This window comes from Gymnoscopelus microlampas (genome assembly GCF_963454915.1).
Source record: "Gymnoscopelus microlampas genome assembly, chromosome: 17".
Taxonomy (NCBI): domain Eukaryota; kingdom Metazoa; phylum Chordata; class Actinopteri; order Myctophiformes; family Myctophidae; genus Gymnoscopelus; species Gymnoscopelus microlampas.
In genome coordinates this window covers 6,376,234-6,395,681 of record NC_139954.1, presented here as the reverse complement: position 1 = coordinate 6,395,681, position 19,448 = coordinate 6,376,234, and the positions used below count along the sequence as shown (strand labels likewise).

General features: G+C 41.1%; 1 protein-coding gene across 1 annotated transcript in view; it reads right to left on the bottom strand.

Annotated features, from left to right (window-relative positions):
- LOC311064133 (ephrin type-A receptor 6-like) overlaps positions 1-19,448 on the bottom strand; it is a gene marked incomplete at both ends in the record, with an annotated part of 409,840 nt that overhangs the window by 151,236 nt on the left and 239,156 nt on the right. Inside the window, one exon of the mRNA XM_084083900.1 lies at positions 4,779-5,120. Within this exon, the coding sequence (XP_083940026.1) occupies positions 4,779-5,120 (342 nt within the window). The remainder of the gene's footprint in view (positions 1-4,778; positions 5,121-19,448) is intronic.

The following is a 19,448-nucleotide window of genomic DNA, read 5'->3' as shown; positions in this document are numbered from 1 at the left end:
ACACACACACACACACACACACACACACACACACACACACACACACACACACACACACACACACACACACACACACACACACACACACACACACACACAGTGCGTTAGTCAGTGTACTGTGTTACTATGGAGGCACCAGTGTAGGCCACTGTCCCAATCCATCACCTCAATGGCCTTATTCTCAGTGCATCCTGTAGATGTGATTTCACTGCTACGGTTTTGGCACACAGGGCTACGGACACAGCTGATGCCATACATTACTGCACTTAATGCTGCACCCGGACATCTTTATGAATATGTCCTAAAAAAAAATATATATATATATATATGATTTTTGACCAGTGTTGATTTTGACTGCATGTTTTATTTAGTTTTAGTCATAGTCTTTTGAGTAAAATTACATTTAGTTTTAGTCATATCTTTAGTCATCTGAAATCTAGTCTAGTCTAGTTTTAGTTGACTACATATCACAAGATTTTAATTGACTATCTACAGTCAATGAACGTTTATTTTGGCTACGTTTATTTTGGCTGGCCGTGATGGCATCGTAATGCCTGATTTAAGTTTATTTTGGCTGGCCGTGATGGCATCGTAATGCCTGAATTATACTATGCCGAAAATAGCTGATCTACAAGTTCACATCATATACAGTATTAATATCTCAAGAACAGATTCTGTGTGTGCGTGCGTGTGTGTGTGTGTGTGTGTGTGTGTGTGTGTGTGTGTGTGTGTGTGTGTGTGTGTGTGTGTGTGTGTGTGTGTGTGTATATATATATATATATATATATATATATATATATATATATATATATATATATATATATATATTAATAAAAATGGGTCTGCAACACAAAGGTTGTTTGGGAAACACTGGCTTAAAAATAGCCACGGTGTGAACATATACTTCCTGGGCCTTAGCAGGACAGAAGACCATGCCTGGTGTCTGATCATCTGTCCTGTGCACAACAACACACAGACAGAAGAAACCAGGGAAGATACAGTATACGTGATTTATTCTACAGCATGCACACGTTGTTTATTTTTACATGTGTAGCCTACACTACATGCATAATGCATGTCCCACTCCGAGCTGTTGAGTCTGGCGTGAATCCTGTGCTTTTTTTATTTATTTCAGAAGTGTAAAAGTAACACGCCAGCCATGCTGCCAATGTCGGCAGGCTAGAGTAGCTGGGGTGATACACAGTGGTGGAAAAAGTACTCAAATTCTTTACTTAAGTAAAAGTACCAATATTGCAATATAAAAATACTCTGTTACAAGTAAAAGCCCAGAATAAAAAAAATGTACTTTGAGTAAAAGTACAAAAGTATTGGCATCAAAATGTACTTAAAGTACCAAAAGTAAAAGTACTAAATATTTGAAAATAGCCTAGGTAAAATAGGGCTAAAGTGGTTAATGTATGTTTCATTATATCATAGTTTATATCTGAAAAGTAACTAGTAACTAAAGTTTTCAAGTAAATGTAGTGGAGTAAAAGTACAATATTTGCCTCTGAGATGTAGTGGAGTAGAAGTAAAAGTATTGGAAATTGGAAATACTCAAGTAAAGTACAAATACCTCAAAATTGTAAATGTACTTAGTTACTGTCACACACACACACACACACACACACACACACACACACACACACCCACACACACACACACACACACACACACACACACACACACACACACACACACACACACACACACACACACACACACACACACACACACGCACGCACACACGTACGTACGCACGCACGCACACGCACGCCTACATACTGTTCCTCCTCGCGCCATGTCTGTGAGGGCAACATGCACGGATACGCAATATACCCAGTGGTGGAAAAAGTACCACATTTTTTTACTTAAGTGAAAGTATCAATACTGCAATGTAAAAATACTCTGTTTGCAAGTAAAAGTCCGGAATTCAAAATGTACCTGAGTAAAGGTACAAAAGTATTGGTATCAAAATGTACTTAAAGTACCAAAAGTAAAAGTACTAAAAGGTATGAAAATAGCAGATCTACAAGCTCACAACGCGTTGCATCACCGCGGTTGTGGGTCGAATCCACCGTGGTGGATCCGGCTTTGTCGAGCGTCTAAACGAACACAATTGAAACCGTGTCCAGGGGAGGGAAGCCGGGTGGGAGGAAAGGCTAAGTCCTCCCGGTGGGGGCTCCTCAGTGGCAGGTGAGTCATCAGGATACAGCAGCAGTGACAACAGACACATGTGTGTGGGGAGGAATCAGTTGGCATGACGACTACATTGGGGAGAAAAATGGATAAAAAGCAAAGAGGAGAGGAAAAAATCACACCCTGTGTGAAGAGAGTGGTGCCTTTGATGAGCCCCGTATTGATGTTGTCATCAATGTTTGTTTATTGGACATACATACACCCGGACACACAGACAAAGTCAGATATAGGAGTGGTTGGCACCACTCAAAAAAAGAACTAGAAAATGTGCTCCTCGGAGCACAAGTCTCCGCCAGCAGACCCGTGCTATTTTAACCAAAGGAAATCACTTACCCTATCTTTAACCATAGTTTTCTAGGAATGTTCTGATTCTTAGATTAGAACATCTAAGGATTAGAGCTTGGCTAACATGTTCAATCAGCCAAGCTAACATGTCCAATGTTAGCTTGGCTGATGGCACTGATGTCACTTCAAAACATGTAAGCAATGTTTTGAAGTGACACACCTGTTTATAGGGCTCTATTTCGTCATGCGTCTCGCTAGCCAATCAAAGCACACCCTTTCAACATATTGTCACGCGTCACGTGAAGCTTGACCAATGTTAGCTTGGTGGACACACGGAAGGACGAGAACGAAAACATAGTCTCCTGGCAGAGACAACAAAAATGGCTGATCTATAAGCTCAGAATGCAACAAACATTCCACTTATTGGCTTATAGACTGGCAGAATTAGCACTCGCATGACTGAGCTGTCCCGCCCACCTACACTCAACTGGCTGGAAGTATGACAGAAGAAGATAGTTTAATTAAAGCCTATAAACTCTCATAATCTGGGCTCAAACTTAAACAAAATAGTTTAACTATCCTATATTAAAATTGGTTCATGGGAGGACCGGTGGGTGGTGGACGGACCTCTGACATTACGCTCATGTCACCATACATAACCGTATCAGGAGTTACCAATGCATTTACACCCAAATATGGAGTGTGTTGTCTAACCTCAGTGTCGTCATGGCATCAGGCGCATCTCCAGCGTCAGCTCCATATATGGGCATAAAAGGGGGCATGTCCGTATGGGCTTATAGGCCTACTGATGACGTCAGGGATCTCCATTTATGGGCATAAAAGGGACAGATAAAGATATCTCTGTATATGGGCATATCAGTCAGTTCGGCGGTGCGTGGCCTAAACGTCTACAAAATGTTTGTTTACAGGCATTTTGTCTTTTCCCTTTTTTTTAACGTACATCTCCAGGATAAATCCAGGTTCAGCACAAATGTCTCCCTCACCAACTTCACCCTGCACTGCAGGGTTCCTTTAATCCTGTAAATGATCCATTAGCTGTCTATAGAAAAGACCTGAATGTATGCAAATGTAGTCGTTACAAACAATGAGACGTGCCAGGCGGCCCTGATGTGTGAACAACTCACAGGAATAGGGAAACAAACAGGGGAGACGGTTAAAGGTATTGTAGGGAACATTAAGCCTAAATTTAAAATATATATATATATATATATATATATATATATATTGCATTTTTTCCCCTCTATCAGCCACTATACTGTATAATGATGCTGGGGTGTTTTCCCGCATTGAAACACAGTCCTCCTTCTGAAATCCGTATTTTCCCTAATGTTTATGTGTTCTATGTTTATGTCCGGTACGTAAATTAACGCACGCATGTGCGCGTCCGTGCGCGTCCGTGTCCGTATGAACGTTTTACTTTCGGTTTTAAAACGCTCTCAAACTTCGTTTTTGAGGCACAGAATTTACTTTTAAGATAGCGTGTGGGTAGAATGTCGTTGTTTAACTTCATATATGTGGTCAATTTATCATGAAAGAGCCTATTTAAAAATAAAAATTCAGAGAACCAGCAGGGCGGACATTTCCGCATATTGTATCCCAATAAAGCAACCTGTTTGGGGCACGGTGCATTCAAAAGTACCCTTGCTCTATGGAAGTCCCTCTTGCGTCACCCCCTGGTGGTCGGGGAAAAGAACTGCTGGAGTGGCGGTGTTTGTTTAGTTCTGAACTCCCTACTATCCCTTTAACTGTGACCTCACATAATACGCTTTCATATGGTATAACGTCATCATTTGTTTCCAGAAAAAAAAACACCTATCAACCCCACCCATCAACCCCACCCATCAACACCACCCATCAACACCACCCATGAACCCCACCCATCAACCACACCCATCAACCCCACCCATCAACCACACCCATCAACCCCACCCATCAACCACACCCATCAACCCCACCCATCAACCACACCCATCAACCCCACCCATCAACCACACCCATCAACCCCACAGATCAACCACACCCATCAACCCCACAGATCAACCCCACCCATCAACCCCACCCACATCACTACACCACCCATCAACCACACCCATCAACCACACCCATCAACCACACCCATGAACCCCACCCATCAACCCCACCCATCAACCCCACCCATCGACACCACCCACATCATGACGTTAGCTTGTAGCATTAGCGTTAGCGGCGGCCACAGAAAACACACACACACACACACACACGGCAGCAGCGCTCGCTCCACTCACTCGACTCACCTCCTTGGTCGGTGCTGACGGTGACGGCGGCCACGGGCCTGGGGAACGGCGAGCCCAGGTCGGACACGCCGTTGAGCGACTCCACCTCGAACGTGTAGTTGGCGTGGGCGGAGAAGTCGGTGACGGTGACGGTGGCGTTGGTGAGGCCCTGCGGGCGGGGCAGGAAGCGCAGCTCCTCCTCGCAGAGGCGGCAGCGGTCGGGGGGCTCGGGGCCGCAGCGCTTGCACAGCACGTTGTAGGTGAGGTCGCGGCGGCCCCCCGTGTCGCTGGGCGGGGACCACTCCAGCTGCAGACACGTGTCGTTCAGGTTGAACACCAGGTTGCGAGGAGGGGACGGGGGGCCTGGGGACGACACACATAAGACACATATTCATTACATGTTTTAGTTTTCAATATGCTACTGCGGTGGTTCTCGACCTTTTCAGGCCGTGACCCCCCAAAATAATCATATTTGAACTTGGGACCCCCCCCCCCCAACCTGACAAGCACTTGGAATTGTAGGAGTTGAGGAGGCATTACATTTAGTTTGACTCTGTTCCATAGTCAAAAAGCAGATCTACAAGCTCACAACACCTCATGTTGCGAGGCGTTGTGTTTGTAGATCGGCTATTTGACCAGTTTATATAGTATGGTTTGTTGATTATTTTTGATGCAGTAATGGTCTTTTTTCATTTCATTTTTTTTGTATTAAAATTTTCAATTGTCACTTCACTGTCACTTGTCACTTCACTGTCATGTGTCACTTCACTGTCATGTGGGGACCCCCCTGGGGGTCCTCACATGACAGTGAAGTGACTATTGAAATGAAAATGAAAAATATGTTTTTCACAATTTTTGAGCATATCCGTGGCCATCATATGGACATGCACAACAATAGATGCCAAACAAAAAAATATTTTTTTAAATTTTTGAGTGGTGCCAACCACTCCTACATTTGACTTTGTCCGTGTGTCCGTATGTCCGTCCGTATGTCCGTATGTTTGAGCACGGCTGATTGGTCAAGCTTCACGTGACACGTGACAATATGTTGTCACGTGTCACTCACGTGACAACATATTGTTGCTGATTGCAACACAAGGATGCAACCAGTTACACTTTCAAAGGCACCACTTTCTTCACACTGGGTGTGATTTTTTTTATATCAAAAGTTCCTAAAAAGCCAATCTGAATGACTTCCTGTGAACAAAAACGTGCTGCATGATGACATAGATACACTTTAATGATTATAAATGAATCTTGATTTTGTTCACCTGTGTGATTCCCATAGCTGCATGTTCCTCCAAACGTAACTCTATGCTCCAAACACAGCTGATTTTAATTACAGAACTACTCTGTTTTGGGTAACCGTCTTCCACGCCGACATCTCGCCACTCCGACTAGTGGCTTCCGCGTGCGGTTAGGGTTAGGGTGAGGGTTAGGTATAGGGTTCGTTAACGTCGGAAAGGCGACATGTCGGAAAGCCGCCATGTAACCTCTGTTTTGAATCTCATTCAAGCTGACATCCAGGCGGTGTATTACTCATTGTAAACTTAATCAGCACACTAGAATATGTATCTGAAAACATTATAGGTTAGAAATAAGCAACTTGGTAACAAACATTCTGCACAGTGGCCAAGTCTCTGTCTTCCAGCCTGCACCTGCAGCTACAAACAATAACACTGAACAACATTCTACCATGCCATAGCCTGAAGGGATGGAACCTTCTGATTGGTTGCGAGGCCGTTTCAGACTGAAACTTCAAAATAAAATAACCAAAAATGTCATTGCACTGGACCTTTTTAATGTGTATTTTCAGACATTTCACCACTTTATTAAACCCATTAAGACCTGAGGCTGATTCTACAAATGTAGAAATGTGCCAAGGACCCCCATATTGATATGTATTTGGCCGCAGACCCCCATCTGAAAATATTTTGTGCCAGGAACCCCCAGAGGAGATTTGTGTAAAAAAAAAATCGAAATTATTCAAACACATACAAGATTTTTCAAAAATGTTCAAAGTGATGCGCTGTGAGCTTGTATATCTGCTATTTTGGAGAACCACTGCTCTAAAACCACTGTTCTGTTGCTATATATATATATATATACACACTGTAAATATGAATATGAAACAATACCTTTCACTCTGTACTTGGGTCGCTCTGTTTTCCCTCTACACCAAACCTCTTTGCCAAAAATAGCAGATCTACAAGCTCACAACACCTTGCCGCGTGAGGCGTTATGAGCTTGTGAATCTGCTATTGTTGGCGAATGTTCCCCTCAGAATAGGGATTCTACGGTTCAAGTGGTTGTTAATATAAAACAAATAGTAAAAAGAAAATAAGTTCCTATTACACCAAGATTTCTCTCTAAGGGGGTCCTGGACCCTCTGTTGAAGACACCTGCCCTAGTATATTCTACTTTAGATTATTTGATTACTCAAAAAAGTAATCAATAGCATAATTGCCAAGAAAGAAATGGATAGTCACAGCCCTACACACATAAACACAGTGCAGTATTGTTCAGTACTCATATACTGTATTCACTCATTCATCTTCATTACACACACAAGTACAGCTGTAGATGGATCGCTTAACAGATTGGTATGTAAACTGATAGATAGTGGGTGTTGGGTAATGAAATATATCATCAGATAGATACAATTATCTTCCATGTTCCATATAGATGCGTCATCCATCCACTAATAAATAAAGATCCATCTTGTAAAACCTTAGCAGGAATATCTGAATTCATACATGCATATTATATTACATGAGAACAATGCTAAAAAGATGTTAAACTCAAGACGTAATGATTGTACTATTGCACAGTTTAACGCAGTGGTTCTCAACTGCGACCCCCAGGGGGGTCGCCAAATAATTTGGTGGGGTCGCCAGATTTTTGGGTGAATTTGAAAAAAAAAAAAATGAAAAAAAAAAGTTTTTTTTTTTTTTTTTTAAACAAAATATTTTTTTATGTTATCATTAATTCGTGTTTTATCAGTTAATTTACTCAATTTACCCACTTTTTGCAAAAATGTTTTGATAATAAACAATTATCAAATAACCTATTATAATTAAATAACCTTCGCGCGCGCGAACGGGACCGCGCGCGTGCACGCGGGGGGTCGCGGGAAATAATATCATTATTTTGGGGGTCGCGGCCTGAAAAGGTTGAGAACCCCTGGTTTAACGTACAGTATGCATGGATATCGGCGCTGTCGGGGATAAACCTTCTTTCCAGAACAAAATATAACCTGTATGGATTCAATGTCGTTATTTCAGTCACAAGTTCTTGTTAATACTTTGCATTGGTTCAATAAAGCCCACAGCAAGACTGGTGCGTTTAGGGCTGTCACGATTACACATTTAAGTTAACGATTCATTGTCACATAAATAATTGAGATTAACGATTCGATTGTGTTTTTGGCATTGAACATTGGGAACATGTGTATAAAAACGTAGTTTATGTTTTTCTTTTAAAAAATGCACAGGGCAGACATGACAAATAACATACAAAAACATACAAACGAGCGTACAACGTGTCACTTTGTGACACGTCGTACGCTTGTAGATCAGCTATTTCTGCTACTTTTTAAAAAAATGACTAGATTAGGCTAGATGCATTTTTTGGTACTTTTGTGTGACACTGTAGTATGACAAAGTAGGGCATTCATTTCAAAAAGTTGAAATATGGATATATGAGATTTCTGCCCAGCAGCAATGATAAGCATGTTTTAATAACTTTAAATCTGTGCAGTTATTGCTTCTGCCTGGATTTCCCGAAAGGGGGTGAAATTTCAATACAGGTCTATCTTATTTCTTGGGGTGCGTTTTACCCCCTTTTCCCCCCAATTCAGCCATTACGCCAATAGTTTCCTGAGTTGTCTGCTGCTGTTGTATCCTACTGGCTCACCTGGCACCCTCCCCGCCCAGCTTCCCTCCCCCGAACACGGGACAATAGACCATATTCACACGGCGGCCATACCCAGAGGAAAGCATAATCCAAGTTTGAGCTCTCATCTCTGGCTCATTTGTTTCTTAAGCCATAAATGAGATAAATGTGAGGCAAAAAGGAGATTTCAGCTTATGGCTCCTGTTTCTCATCGTTTTCTCCTGAGAAATAAACTCAGTATGTCTCAGATGGAACCTCTGATGAGCCATACAGGATATCTCAAAAATGGCTTAAATGTTGCTCAATGTAGCAGCATTGTTGCATCTCAAATGTATGTTTCTCATTGTTTTCTCCTGAGAAATAGACTCAGTATGTCTCAGATGGAGCTCTGTTGAGCTATACAGGAGATATCAAAAATGGCTTAAATGTTGCTCAGTATAGCAGAATTGTTGCTTCTCAAATATAGCTCAGAGTGAGAGCTCAACATAATCTCATTTAGAGCTCTTTAATACTGAGATCGATCAAATCCCATAAGACTCAGATAGGCACCAGACCTTAATTATTCATAACATATCAAAGGTCTACCAAAGTCTGACCACTAGAAATGACTCAAAAGACTCCTTAATTTATTATTCATCATAGACAAATCATTTTGGTGATCCAATTAGCACATATCAATTATATAATAGTTAAGTCATTATAAGCATATTTATTCATATTTATGGGTGGCAGTGGCTCAGGGGTAGAGTGGCTCACTGTGGCTGGATGGTAACCACAAGGTTGCCAGTTCAAACCCGGTTTCACTGAACCTCTACAGTATATTGCTCCTGATGTGCTGGTTGGTGCATTGCTTGGTTTCCGCCGCCATCGGTGTGTGAATGGGTGAATTGATGCACAATCTATGTAAAGTGCCTTTGATAAAGGCGCTATATAAATGCACCATTTACCATTTATGTTCAAATCTAAAAAAGTCCAATGTAATTGGACATTTCTCCTTTTTCCACAAGACAAAATGTCCAGTATCAGTGATTTAATTTCAGTTATTATTAACAATTTGTTAAAGCCTTCAGGATATCTCATTTGACACCAATAAGGAATTAATTCATTATTTCTGGGACTTACTATGAAATACAAATACAACAAGACCAGGAGACCTGGTTCTGCCAGACCCAGAATAAATTCCCTTTTATGCCCATGTATGGACGAAAGGGGGACAGACTTTTACGCCCATGTATGGACGAAAGGGGGACAGACCGTGTTATGCCCATGTAAGGACGAAAGGGACCGAGTTATGCCCATGTATGGACGAAAGGGGGACGGACAAAGCCTCATGTAGGCCGACCCCCTGGGTCTGGCAACAAAAACTGGGAAACCACGTGATAGATTATGAACGTTTGGGACAACGTTCATAATCCAAGAAATAGGTGACTAGTATCATAAACAACTTCCCTAGGCTCTACTAGGCCTAGGGAACCAGCTTAAAGTTGGGGTGCCTGCAACCTTATACAGGGATTTTAATTCTGACCTCAATAGCTTCGACTACAGTACATACCTGGACAAGGAAAGTGGTGCTGTGAGGATATTATTTTTTGATTTTCGAAGCGCCTTTAACACCATACAGCCCCCCCCCCCTTCTGAAAGACAAACTGAACAGCATGCATGTTGGCCCACACCTTGGCCCTCATTTATCAACGCGGTGCAGCCCAAATAATGGGCGTACGGCGAGATCACCGCACCTTTCGGCATTTATCAATATATCCTGACGTGGGCTTTATCCTACGGTAGGCTGAAATCTCACGTCTGGTCGAGACCAGTTGTTGACGTTGGCTGCACCCGTTTATTCCATCCTAGACCTGCGGAGCAAGCATTGTTTGACTGAGAGGCATCTGGACACATAATCCACTCATAAATGTATATCTACACTAATAAATAATCGCTGTGAAAATATATCATTTTATAAACTAATTTAAACAAACTTCTTTAACAGTCATTCGGTTAAGCTTGCAGATCTGTATGGCTGCATTGGCTATTTGAAAATAGCAGATCTACAAGCTCACAACAGGTCGCATCGCAACGCGTTGTGAGCTTGTAGATCTGCTATTTTCAGCGCAGATCTACTTGTTTGTCACGGTACGACACTCCTAAGTTGACCTTCTATACTTTTGGAAGGCTCATAGAGTCTTAAACCTTAAGACCATACCAAAGGACAAAGTAAAAAAAAAGTGCCGTAACGGGACAAACAAGACATCCATGCGTGCGTCTCAGCCAGTTCTACAACATATCCAAAAAGTGGACCCTAAGTCCTTATCGTATTCGAGATATTGAGCAAGATAGCGAAGCCGTAACCATAGCCAATTAAAGGATAATTAAATCATGATTTGATATCAGGGTTTGATCATCTCGACTTTTGGCATTATTTTACGTGTAGATTTAGGAAAAAAATATATCGGGGAAATCACGGGCCTGGAACACCCTAAAACCAACCAGGAAGTGGCCTTTTGAGGCACTTCCTGTTTTCCGAGAAAAATAAAACGTAAATATTTGGAATCAGTGTCATCATATTTGTCTAAAACCAGAGTCTCGAAGAAAAATATAATTTCTAAAATTTTAGCAAGAGTTGACCTTTGCAGTCTTTTCGCTGAACTTTGAGCTTTATCAGTGTCAAAAAAAATCAGGGCTGGTGCCAAAATATCCGGCTTACTCTCAATATGGATGGAGAGAAGTTTTAGATTTTTTAAAAATATCTGGAGCGATTAGTTCCAGATTTTGTGCTAACTTTTGTGACAAAAGTCAACGTCCAATCTTTTTGGTGAGCTTTTGTATTTCCCAAGGTCCTAGAAAATCGAGACCTATTCCATTCAATTCAGCGTCCTTTTCTGAGTCAGAAAAAGTGTTTTTAAATTTAAAAATAAAATATTTTAAAAAAATGTGAGAAAAGATAAACTTTGAACTATTTCAAAAATTTATAACTTCCCTATTAAACAATACTAGACTATTGTGTAACCTACCATTCGACTCAAAATGATCTAAATAAGAGGGTGGAAGGGTCAAAATAAAATAATAATAATAATAATATGTTTGTGAAAAAAGCTTCCAAGTTTATGACATTTTAACGCTTGTTTAAACCACTTTATAAGGGTCATACAAAATCGAGACCTAGCCTATTCGATTCAGCGTCCTCTTTTGAGTCTGAAAACATGTTTTTTAATTTAAAAAATATATTTTTGAAAAATGTGAGAAAAGCTTAACTTTGAACTATTTCAAAAATCTATAACTTCTTATTGCAGATCAGCTATTTTCTTTTTTTTCTTCGACCATTTTTTTAATATAGTTTGTTGATTACTTTTGATGCAGTATTTTTTTTTTTTTTAGGTATTAAAAGGGTTACTTAAATTGTCACTTCACTGTCACTGCCACCTACAGATCCCCCCCAATCAGGTGGGGATCCCCTGGGGGTCCCGACCCACAGGTTGAGAACCTGACCAGACCTACAGTGCGACATTACGTCATTACGTCACGCAGCTTTTCAAGGCGGAGCTTATCAGTTTTGAAACGGCCGGTCGGGTTCAGCCAGAGAAACTAACCGTCGGCTAAGAGAACATGTATTTACAAACCAGTTGCTTCCGTGCTTCTACTCTACTAGATAACAGGTAAGATGAATTACTTTATGGAATTAAAGTGTTATCCAACTTGTTAGTATCGTAAACGTCGTGCATTTGTCGTGTATTAGCTATGGATCACACGACGCTCGTCCATCACGAGCGTCACGGCCGAACTTCAACCAGTTTTTTGCACTTTCTCCATTTACAACCTGTACATCTGCATAAACGTTCAGATTTTAAATATAAAGTGCTCAATCTATGGTCACGGATGTTACAAGTCTACTCGGGCACTCGGCAATACCCGTATCGTCTGTATTGTTCAATAAAAAGCATTTTAATTCGATCGATGGCCATTTTCTCCGTATTTCTGTACGCTTTCAACTACTTGACCCTATCGGTTGGGAGGAGTACTGCACTCTGTTATATTATAACTCTATGACAAAATGGCCACCGATCGGATTAAAATGCTTTTTTTTAACAATCCGGAATATACGGGTACTTACACCGACCCGAAGTGGATTGTAACATCCGTGGCCATGGGGTAAGCACTTTATATTTGAAATCTGAACGTTAATGTAGATGTAGGGCATTACATGGAGAACGTGCAAACACCAGGTTGACGTTTCGTCATGACTGTCATAATACAGGGGGTTATACAGACTTAACCTCGCATCACCAGTCTTTCCACCTCGGAGGAAAGCCTGGTATTCGTTACTGAAGGCCCATATGATCCGGTCTAGACCACGCCTACTGAAAAAAAAAAAAAAAAGCATCCTCTTTCCGGTTTTGTCGCGATCCGGTTTTGCGGTGCCGCTTTGTTTTGGTTCCCCAATCCCTATTTAAATGGAATAGAATTTCCCCGTGGGATAATATGGATAATACAGACGCTAAATAGTCTCTGGAAAGTACACTCACATTTATATTTAAAAAATAAGCTAAACTACGCCGTATCAAGGATTTTGGGGACGGACCTATTTTGGGGTGAGACGTCTTTCCGGTTTGTCGCGATCCGGTCGCTTTTCTTTTTTTTTCCGACCGGATCATATACCCGAAAAGGAATGCTGCCCAGGCTAATACAGACTCACGCATGCCCAAACATCACTGATCTACAAGCTCACAGCGACGCATTGTGAGCTTTCAAATCAGTTTTTTTGGGGCATGCAACACAGTCTTAGACATGGCATTAGCATATTAATGTCCATGTGGTGCATGATGTCATTGTTTATTTCAGGTATAAATCAGACCACATCAGTGAGAGCTAATGTTGGCCTCATTTGTTTTGACTGTAATTCATTATTATTATTATTATTATTATTATTATTATTATTATTATTATTATTATTATTATTATTATTATTACATCTATGAATTTTGTTTTGAACCTACAGTACAAAGTAAAATCATTTAATTTAGGGAAAGAGAGTACAAATGTACCAATGGAATGAATGGATCCTTAAGACCAGGGGTCTTCAACGTTTTCAGGCCATGGACCCCCTAGCTGAGAGAGAGATGAGGCAGGGACCCCCTCTATATTGTATAAAATTGTGTTTCAGATTCAACTTTTTTTGTTTACTTGGTCTGTTCTTTTTCCCTCTTTGCCAAAAATAGCTGATCTACAAGCTTGCAGCGTGAGGCGTTGTGAGCTTGTAGATCTGCTATTTTTGGCTAAAGTTCTCCTCACAAAAGGGATGCTAAGGTTCAATTGGTTAAGGTAAAATAAATAATCATATCACACAAAGATTTGGCGGACCCCCTGTAGTAATTCTGAGGACCCCCTAGGGGTCCCGGACCCCCTGTTGAAGACCCCTGCTTAAGACAGTTAAATTAACATATAATCATATCACACAAAGATTTGGTGGACCCCCTGTAGTAATTCTGACCCCTTGTAGTTATTCTGAGGACCCCCTAGGGGTCCCGGACCCCCTGTTGAAGACCCCTGCTTAAGACAGTTAAATTAACACTGAGTTTAGTCTGCACATTTTTTACTGTTTTTTTCTAATCTGTTTTAAAGCATTGCAAATACGGAGACTATATGGAGGTCATGTTTTAGTTTAACAGTCTATTGTTATGTGGAAAGCAACAGACAAACACTGTTAACATGCAAACCATATATGTCAAATTATCTTTAGGTGAAGTTCTCACAGCTACACAATGGATGCTGAGCATTGAGGTCGGTCGTTGTGGCTCCACAGATCAACTTCCTGGCTGGAATGGCAGTTTTCCAGTTATTACAACTTTGGTGTACCAGGAGGAGCACGCCTGTTACACACTGGAATTCATTCAAAGGTAACTTTCTGCTTGAAGTAGAACCATCATGTGTAACTCAAAAGATGTGCTCTCTTGTAGAACAGCTGTGAGTGCACCTTTTCCATATGTGTTTTGTGATTTCAGATGTTTCGTTGGGATCAACCCATTGGCGCAATTTGGCGGTGGCACCAAACAACAAAGCTGCTCAGCCAGAAAAGTGGGTTTGTCCTCCTGTCTCCTCCCTCCTGAAGCAATTGATGGACTTCGATTGGCTTTGAGTGTAAGTTATGTGCAAAACATTTGGACCATTCTCTTCCCCACTATATGAATGACATTGTCATGGTCATATTTTAGTAGAGTTTTATTACTTAATTAGTTTTTTTTAGATCTCTATCTCAGGCTCTGATTTTAGGAGTTGTTCAGAAGTAAAGAAGTGGTCAGAACACTGTCTTAAGTTACATTTTATTTATCTATTTGTAAGAACGTTTCGATTAGCTGACCTTCATTAGGTAGCTAAGCAAATAAATCTTAAGTAATTGAATATGGTGTGCAGGACCACTTATTTTCTTCTCTACGTTGGCTGTCATCTCCTGTGTAACTGCATGTCCTTTGTAAGTAGGTGTGCAAAAGGACTTTACCTATTAGGTGTTGTTCAGAAAAGGGAAAGTCAACTAATGTAAGAAGAAAGGATCACAGGGCAGTTTCTGGATTGCCCCTCACCTCCCCAGACCTGCCATCTTCTAACTGTCCACACACCTTTCCTCATCACCTGTCTCACATGACAACTGTCCCCAATTCTCAGCCCTGTAGATACCTGACCTTCTCTGCTTGTCTTCCCACCTACACCTCATAATCAGCTTTCAATACTTATATTGTTCTTTTTTGTGCCCTTCCAGATTGTCATGTCACTGATTTCCAACCATGAGTTCCTCACCCCGGTGGATGCCTGCTGGTTTAGACATCCTGCCTGAATGGACTTTTGACATCTCCTTAACGGACTTGTTTGCCGTGTGAGTTTTATGCCTCAAGAGTTTTGGTTCCACGCCCTTTTTCTCTTTTTTTGTTTTGGTTTATTTTCAGATATTTTTTTCTAATGTTAGATTTCATGTCTCTCCAGCCTTCTGCTCAATGGTCTGCACCACAGCTAGCAAGCCCTAAGGCCATCACACCAGTCCATACCCAGGGCTTCTGTCCACAGATTCCTGACACGGTACAATGTTCTTTTCAATACTATGTAAGGTCTTTACTTAACCCATTTAGACCTGGGAACGATTCTACAAATGTCTTCTAAATCCTGACAGTTTTCTGAAAAAACCCTGTTTCTATGTCAGTCATTCTCAAACATTTTTATGTCGAGGACCCCCAAGATTATATGTAATTGGCTGCCGACCACCATCTGAAAATATGTTGTTCCAGGGACCCCCCTGAAGCAAAGATTTCAGTTAAAAACGCTCTGAAAAAATATATCCAAAGATTTGCACTACATTTTCACGTTTTTTCAAAAAGTGCCGGGCTATGAGATTGTAGATCTGCTATTTTTCAATAGCTAAAGTATAACATAATGCTTAAAACACCAAAAGGAGTCCCGTACAAAATGGGTTAAAGATACAAATGTCGTAAGTGTTGGTTAGTTAATCTACAATTGGCTGTAGATTTTCAATTTGACAGACTACAAACTACCGCTAATATTATTTTGCTATGTCTCCAGCTTTATGATCCGTTTTCAAGTGGGGCTAGCCCTTGGGCCACACCGGTCTTTCCCCAGGCCCAGCTCTTGACACGGTAAAATGTTTTCAATACATTTAATGTCTACATTTAAGTTGTGACTTTGTAATATTTCAGATATACTGTAAGTGTTGGTTCACTAGTAGTAAGAGACCACACCTTCTGCTCAAATTTAACAGTATCGCAGGGCAAAGCTGTGGATGAGAAGGTTTGTTGGGGAGGAGGGGGGAATTAATTTGAGTCAACTGATCTCGGGTGTATTTATACTGTGGTGAATGTTATGTGATGAACACAACACTCCATTGAACACAACTTCATTTAGTAAATGTATTTGTACTGATCTTTGACAGACTACAAACTAATGTCATTTTTCTGTCTCTCAGCCTTATGACCCATTTAACTATGGTCTACAGCCATGCCCTCCGGCCTCTACACAGGCCTGTCGACCTGTTGAAGAGGTATGTTTTCTTTAGATTGAATTTATTTGTGACTTGTATTACATTCCACATTGCTTTTGATTGGTCTATCTAAAATCCACAATGCATTGCATAAAGGCATAGCTATTTTTTAAAGATCTTTGACAGACTACAAACTAAGGTTACTTTTCTATGTCTCTGCAACCTTGTGATACCTTTTACCCCGATCTACAGCCATACCCTCCAGCCTCTTCTACACAGGCCTGCCGACCTGTTGATGAGGTATGTCTTTCTTAACCCATTTAGACCTACAAGCTCGGAGCACAGCACTCGGTGCTGCGCTATGAGCTTGTATAGTAGCCTATAGTTTTGATGATTTTTGACCAAGTACAATTAAGGGCCTTTTCTCTTTTCTGCACAGCCGTATGCAGCTACATATATGGACTTGGATCAGTGGAACCAAGAAACACCCAGTGTACTGCAACCTCCATCTCCGTCCAGTGATGCTCCAGTAGAAGGTGTGGTTCCTCAGCTAAGTGTCAGCAGACTTGGCACTGTTGTCCTTCAAATTCAGGATTCATAGATGAGTTTTGCATTCTACTTTTTTTTTTTTTTTTACTTTTCTTTACAGTTTTTGACGTGCTTTCAATCTTTCCAGGTCAACCAAATCCATCGGACCAGAGCATACCAGAGGGTCAAGGGTGGCAGCCTTGCGACTCTTGTCGGTTTGAGGTGGAGAAGCTCCAGCTCCAGTTGAGGAGGATAACCACTGTGCTCTCCAGTATCAGTAAGTTTTATTGCCTGTAATGTTGCAGTTTTCAGTTGTCTGCTAATGTCTTTGTCTCACTTGAAACTTTACTTTATCCTGTACCTCTTTTGTGAGTTCTCTGACATGACTGGAAAACTTTGGTATCCCAAAATATCCCTACATTTTCTGTTTACTGAAGAGCAGGGGAGATCGACCCCTGCTACTGAACAAATACTCATCAATGACTGCTATCAGAATATACTGTAGAGCTATATAGAACAGTACTCAATCTTATTGTTTTACAAATACACTCAGTAGACTCAGATTTTTTTGTCTTTGTTCTAGGCTCTGAGCAACTAGACGCACTGAAGGGCTTTATCACCCTGGTGACCTAGAGTCTGGAGTGTCCAGTCTCGGGCAGCAGGAGCTATATCCAGGTATGGATGTTTACGTTTGCCATACATTTCACACTGAACCTGACGTTCTTGGTAGCGAGTGATCCGTGTTGTGAGCTGCAACTAGATAGTGAAGTTTTCAGAAGGTCACAGTTGTCTGTTTTCATGGTGCACTGAGCGCAGAAAGGGGTCAATGTAGCTGAGCCTTACAAGTGCAAAACTGATGTCTTAAAATGCAGTTGGTTAATTGCTCGCTCTCTATTCACAGGCTGTGGACAGTTGATTTCCTCTGTGCAGCTGGCAGCCATACACCAGCGTGCCAGGAAGGACTGCAAGAGGCTATTCCACGCGTTGTTCGAGGTGTTCTTCACCCATGAGGAGTGCCGCAATGCCGTCATATGCGGAAAGCATGGTGTCATCCCAGAGGGGAAGAACAAACTGGATGAGGCGAAGAGGGATGCACTGTTCAGTAAGTATTTGTCACACCACTAGTTCCTCAGAGTAGTGTTATAGATGGCCAGTCAGTGGAGTTGGTAACCACTTATAGATATCTTGGGACCATAATCGACAATCGTCTGAAATTCGATTCCAATACTGAAATTGTTTGCAAGAAAGGCCAGCAGTGCCTTTTCTGTTTAAGGAAGTTAGCCAGGTTTCAGGTAAACAAATCAATGATATAGAGCCTTCATTGAATCTGTCATATACTTTGCTGCTATTTGCTGGTATGATAATCTAGGTATTAGACAGAAAAATGCCCTTAAAGGAGAATTCCATACTAAAAGGCTTTCTTACCTTTCTTTGTAGTTGTTAAGTACACACCAAAGAGGTCCAGGTGTTATTTTGTGCAAAAGCTCCTTATTGGCCTTATTTCCCCTACCATGAGCCCTAAATGAATTGCATTGAATGGGGCTATGGGGTGTTGTGCTAATTCGCTTATTTCTTTTGCTCAAAATTATTATTATTTTTGTATATATCCTCTTTCCATAATGTAAATAATATCCCAAGCGGCACACTTTACTACTTATTTCGATGGAAATAAGCGAATTAGCACAACACCCCATAGCCCCATTCAATTCCCATTCCATTCAATGCAATTCATTGAGGGCCTACGGTAGGGGAAATAGGCAATAAGGAGTTTTTGCACAAAATAAACACCTGGACCTCTTTGGTGGGGACGTAACAACTACAAAGAAAGGTAAGAAAGCATTCTAGCATGGAATTCTCCTTTTAAGGGGGCTAAAAAGATTGTTGGGGGTATCTTGTGACAATATACACATGTCTGTCTTACTGTATTGTGTTTTAGGGCGTTTATTATCTGCTGTGAAAGGCCCAGCTTGGGACATATAAATATACTTGATCCTTGACAAATCTTGGTTTTGTAAATTATATTCTCAATTTATGTCACCAATACATTATCATTGGGCAATTTGGCTGCCTTTGTGCAGTAAAAAAAATGCATGTTCCAACATGTTGCGCTGGTGGGACGTACAGTACACTCTGAACCAGGTTGGCCTCGTCTGTGGCTATGCTGTGCTCAGTCTGTAGAGTCATATAGTCTTTAAAATGTATATATTTAACCGGGGGAAACCCATGTTGACTGACTTGTGTCATGTCATTCTCTGTCTGCAGACTACGTCTTGCGGTGTTCCTCTCTGGCATCATGG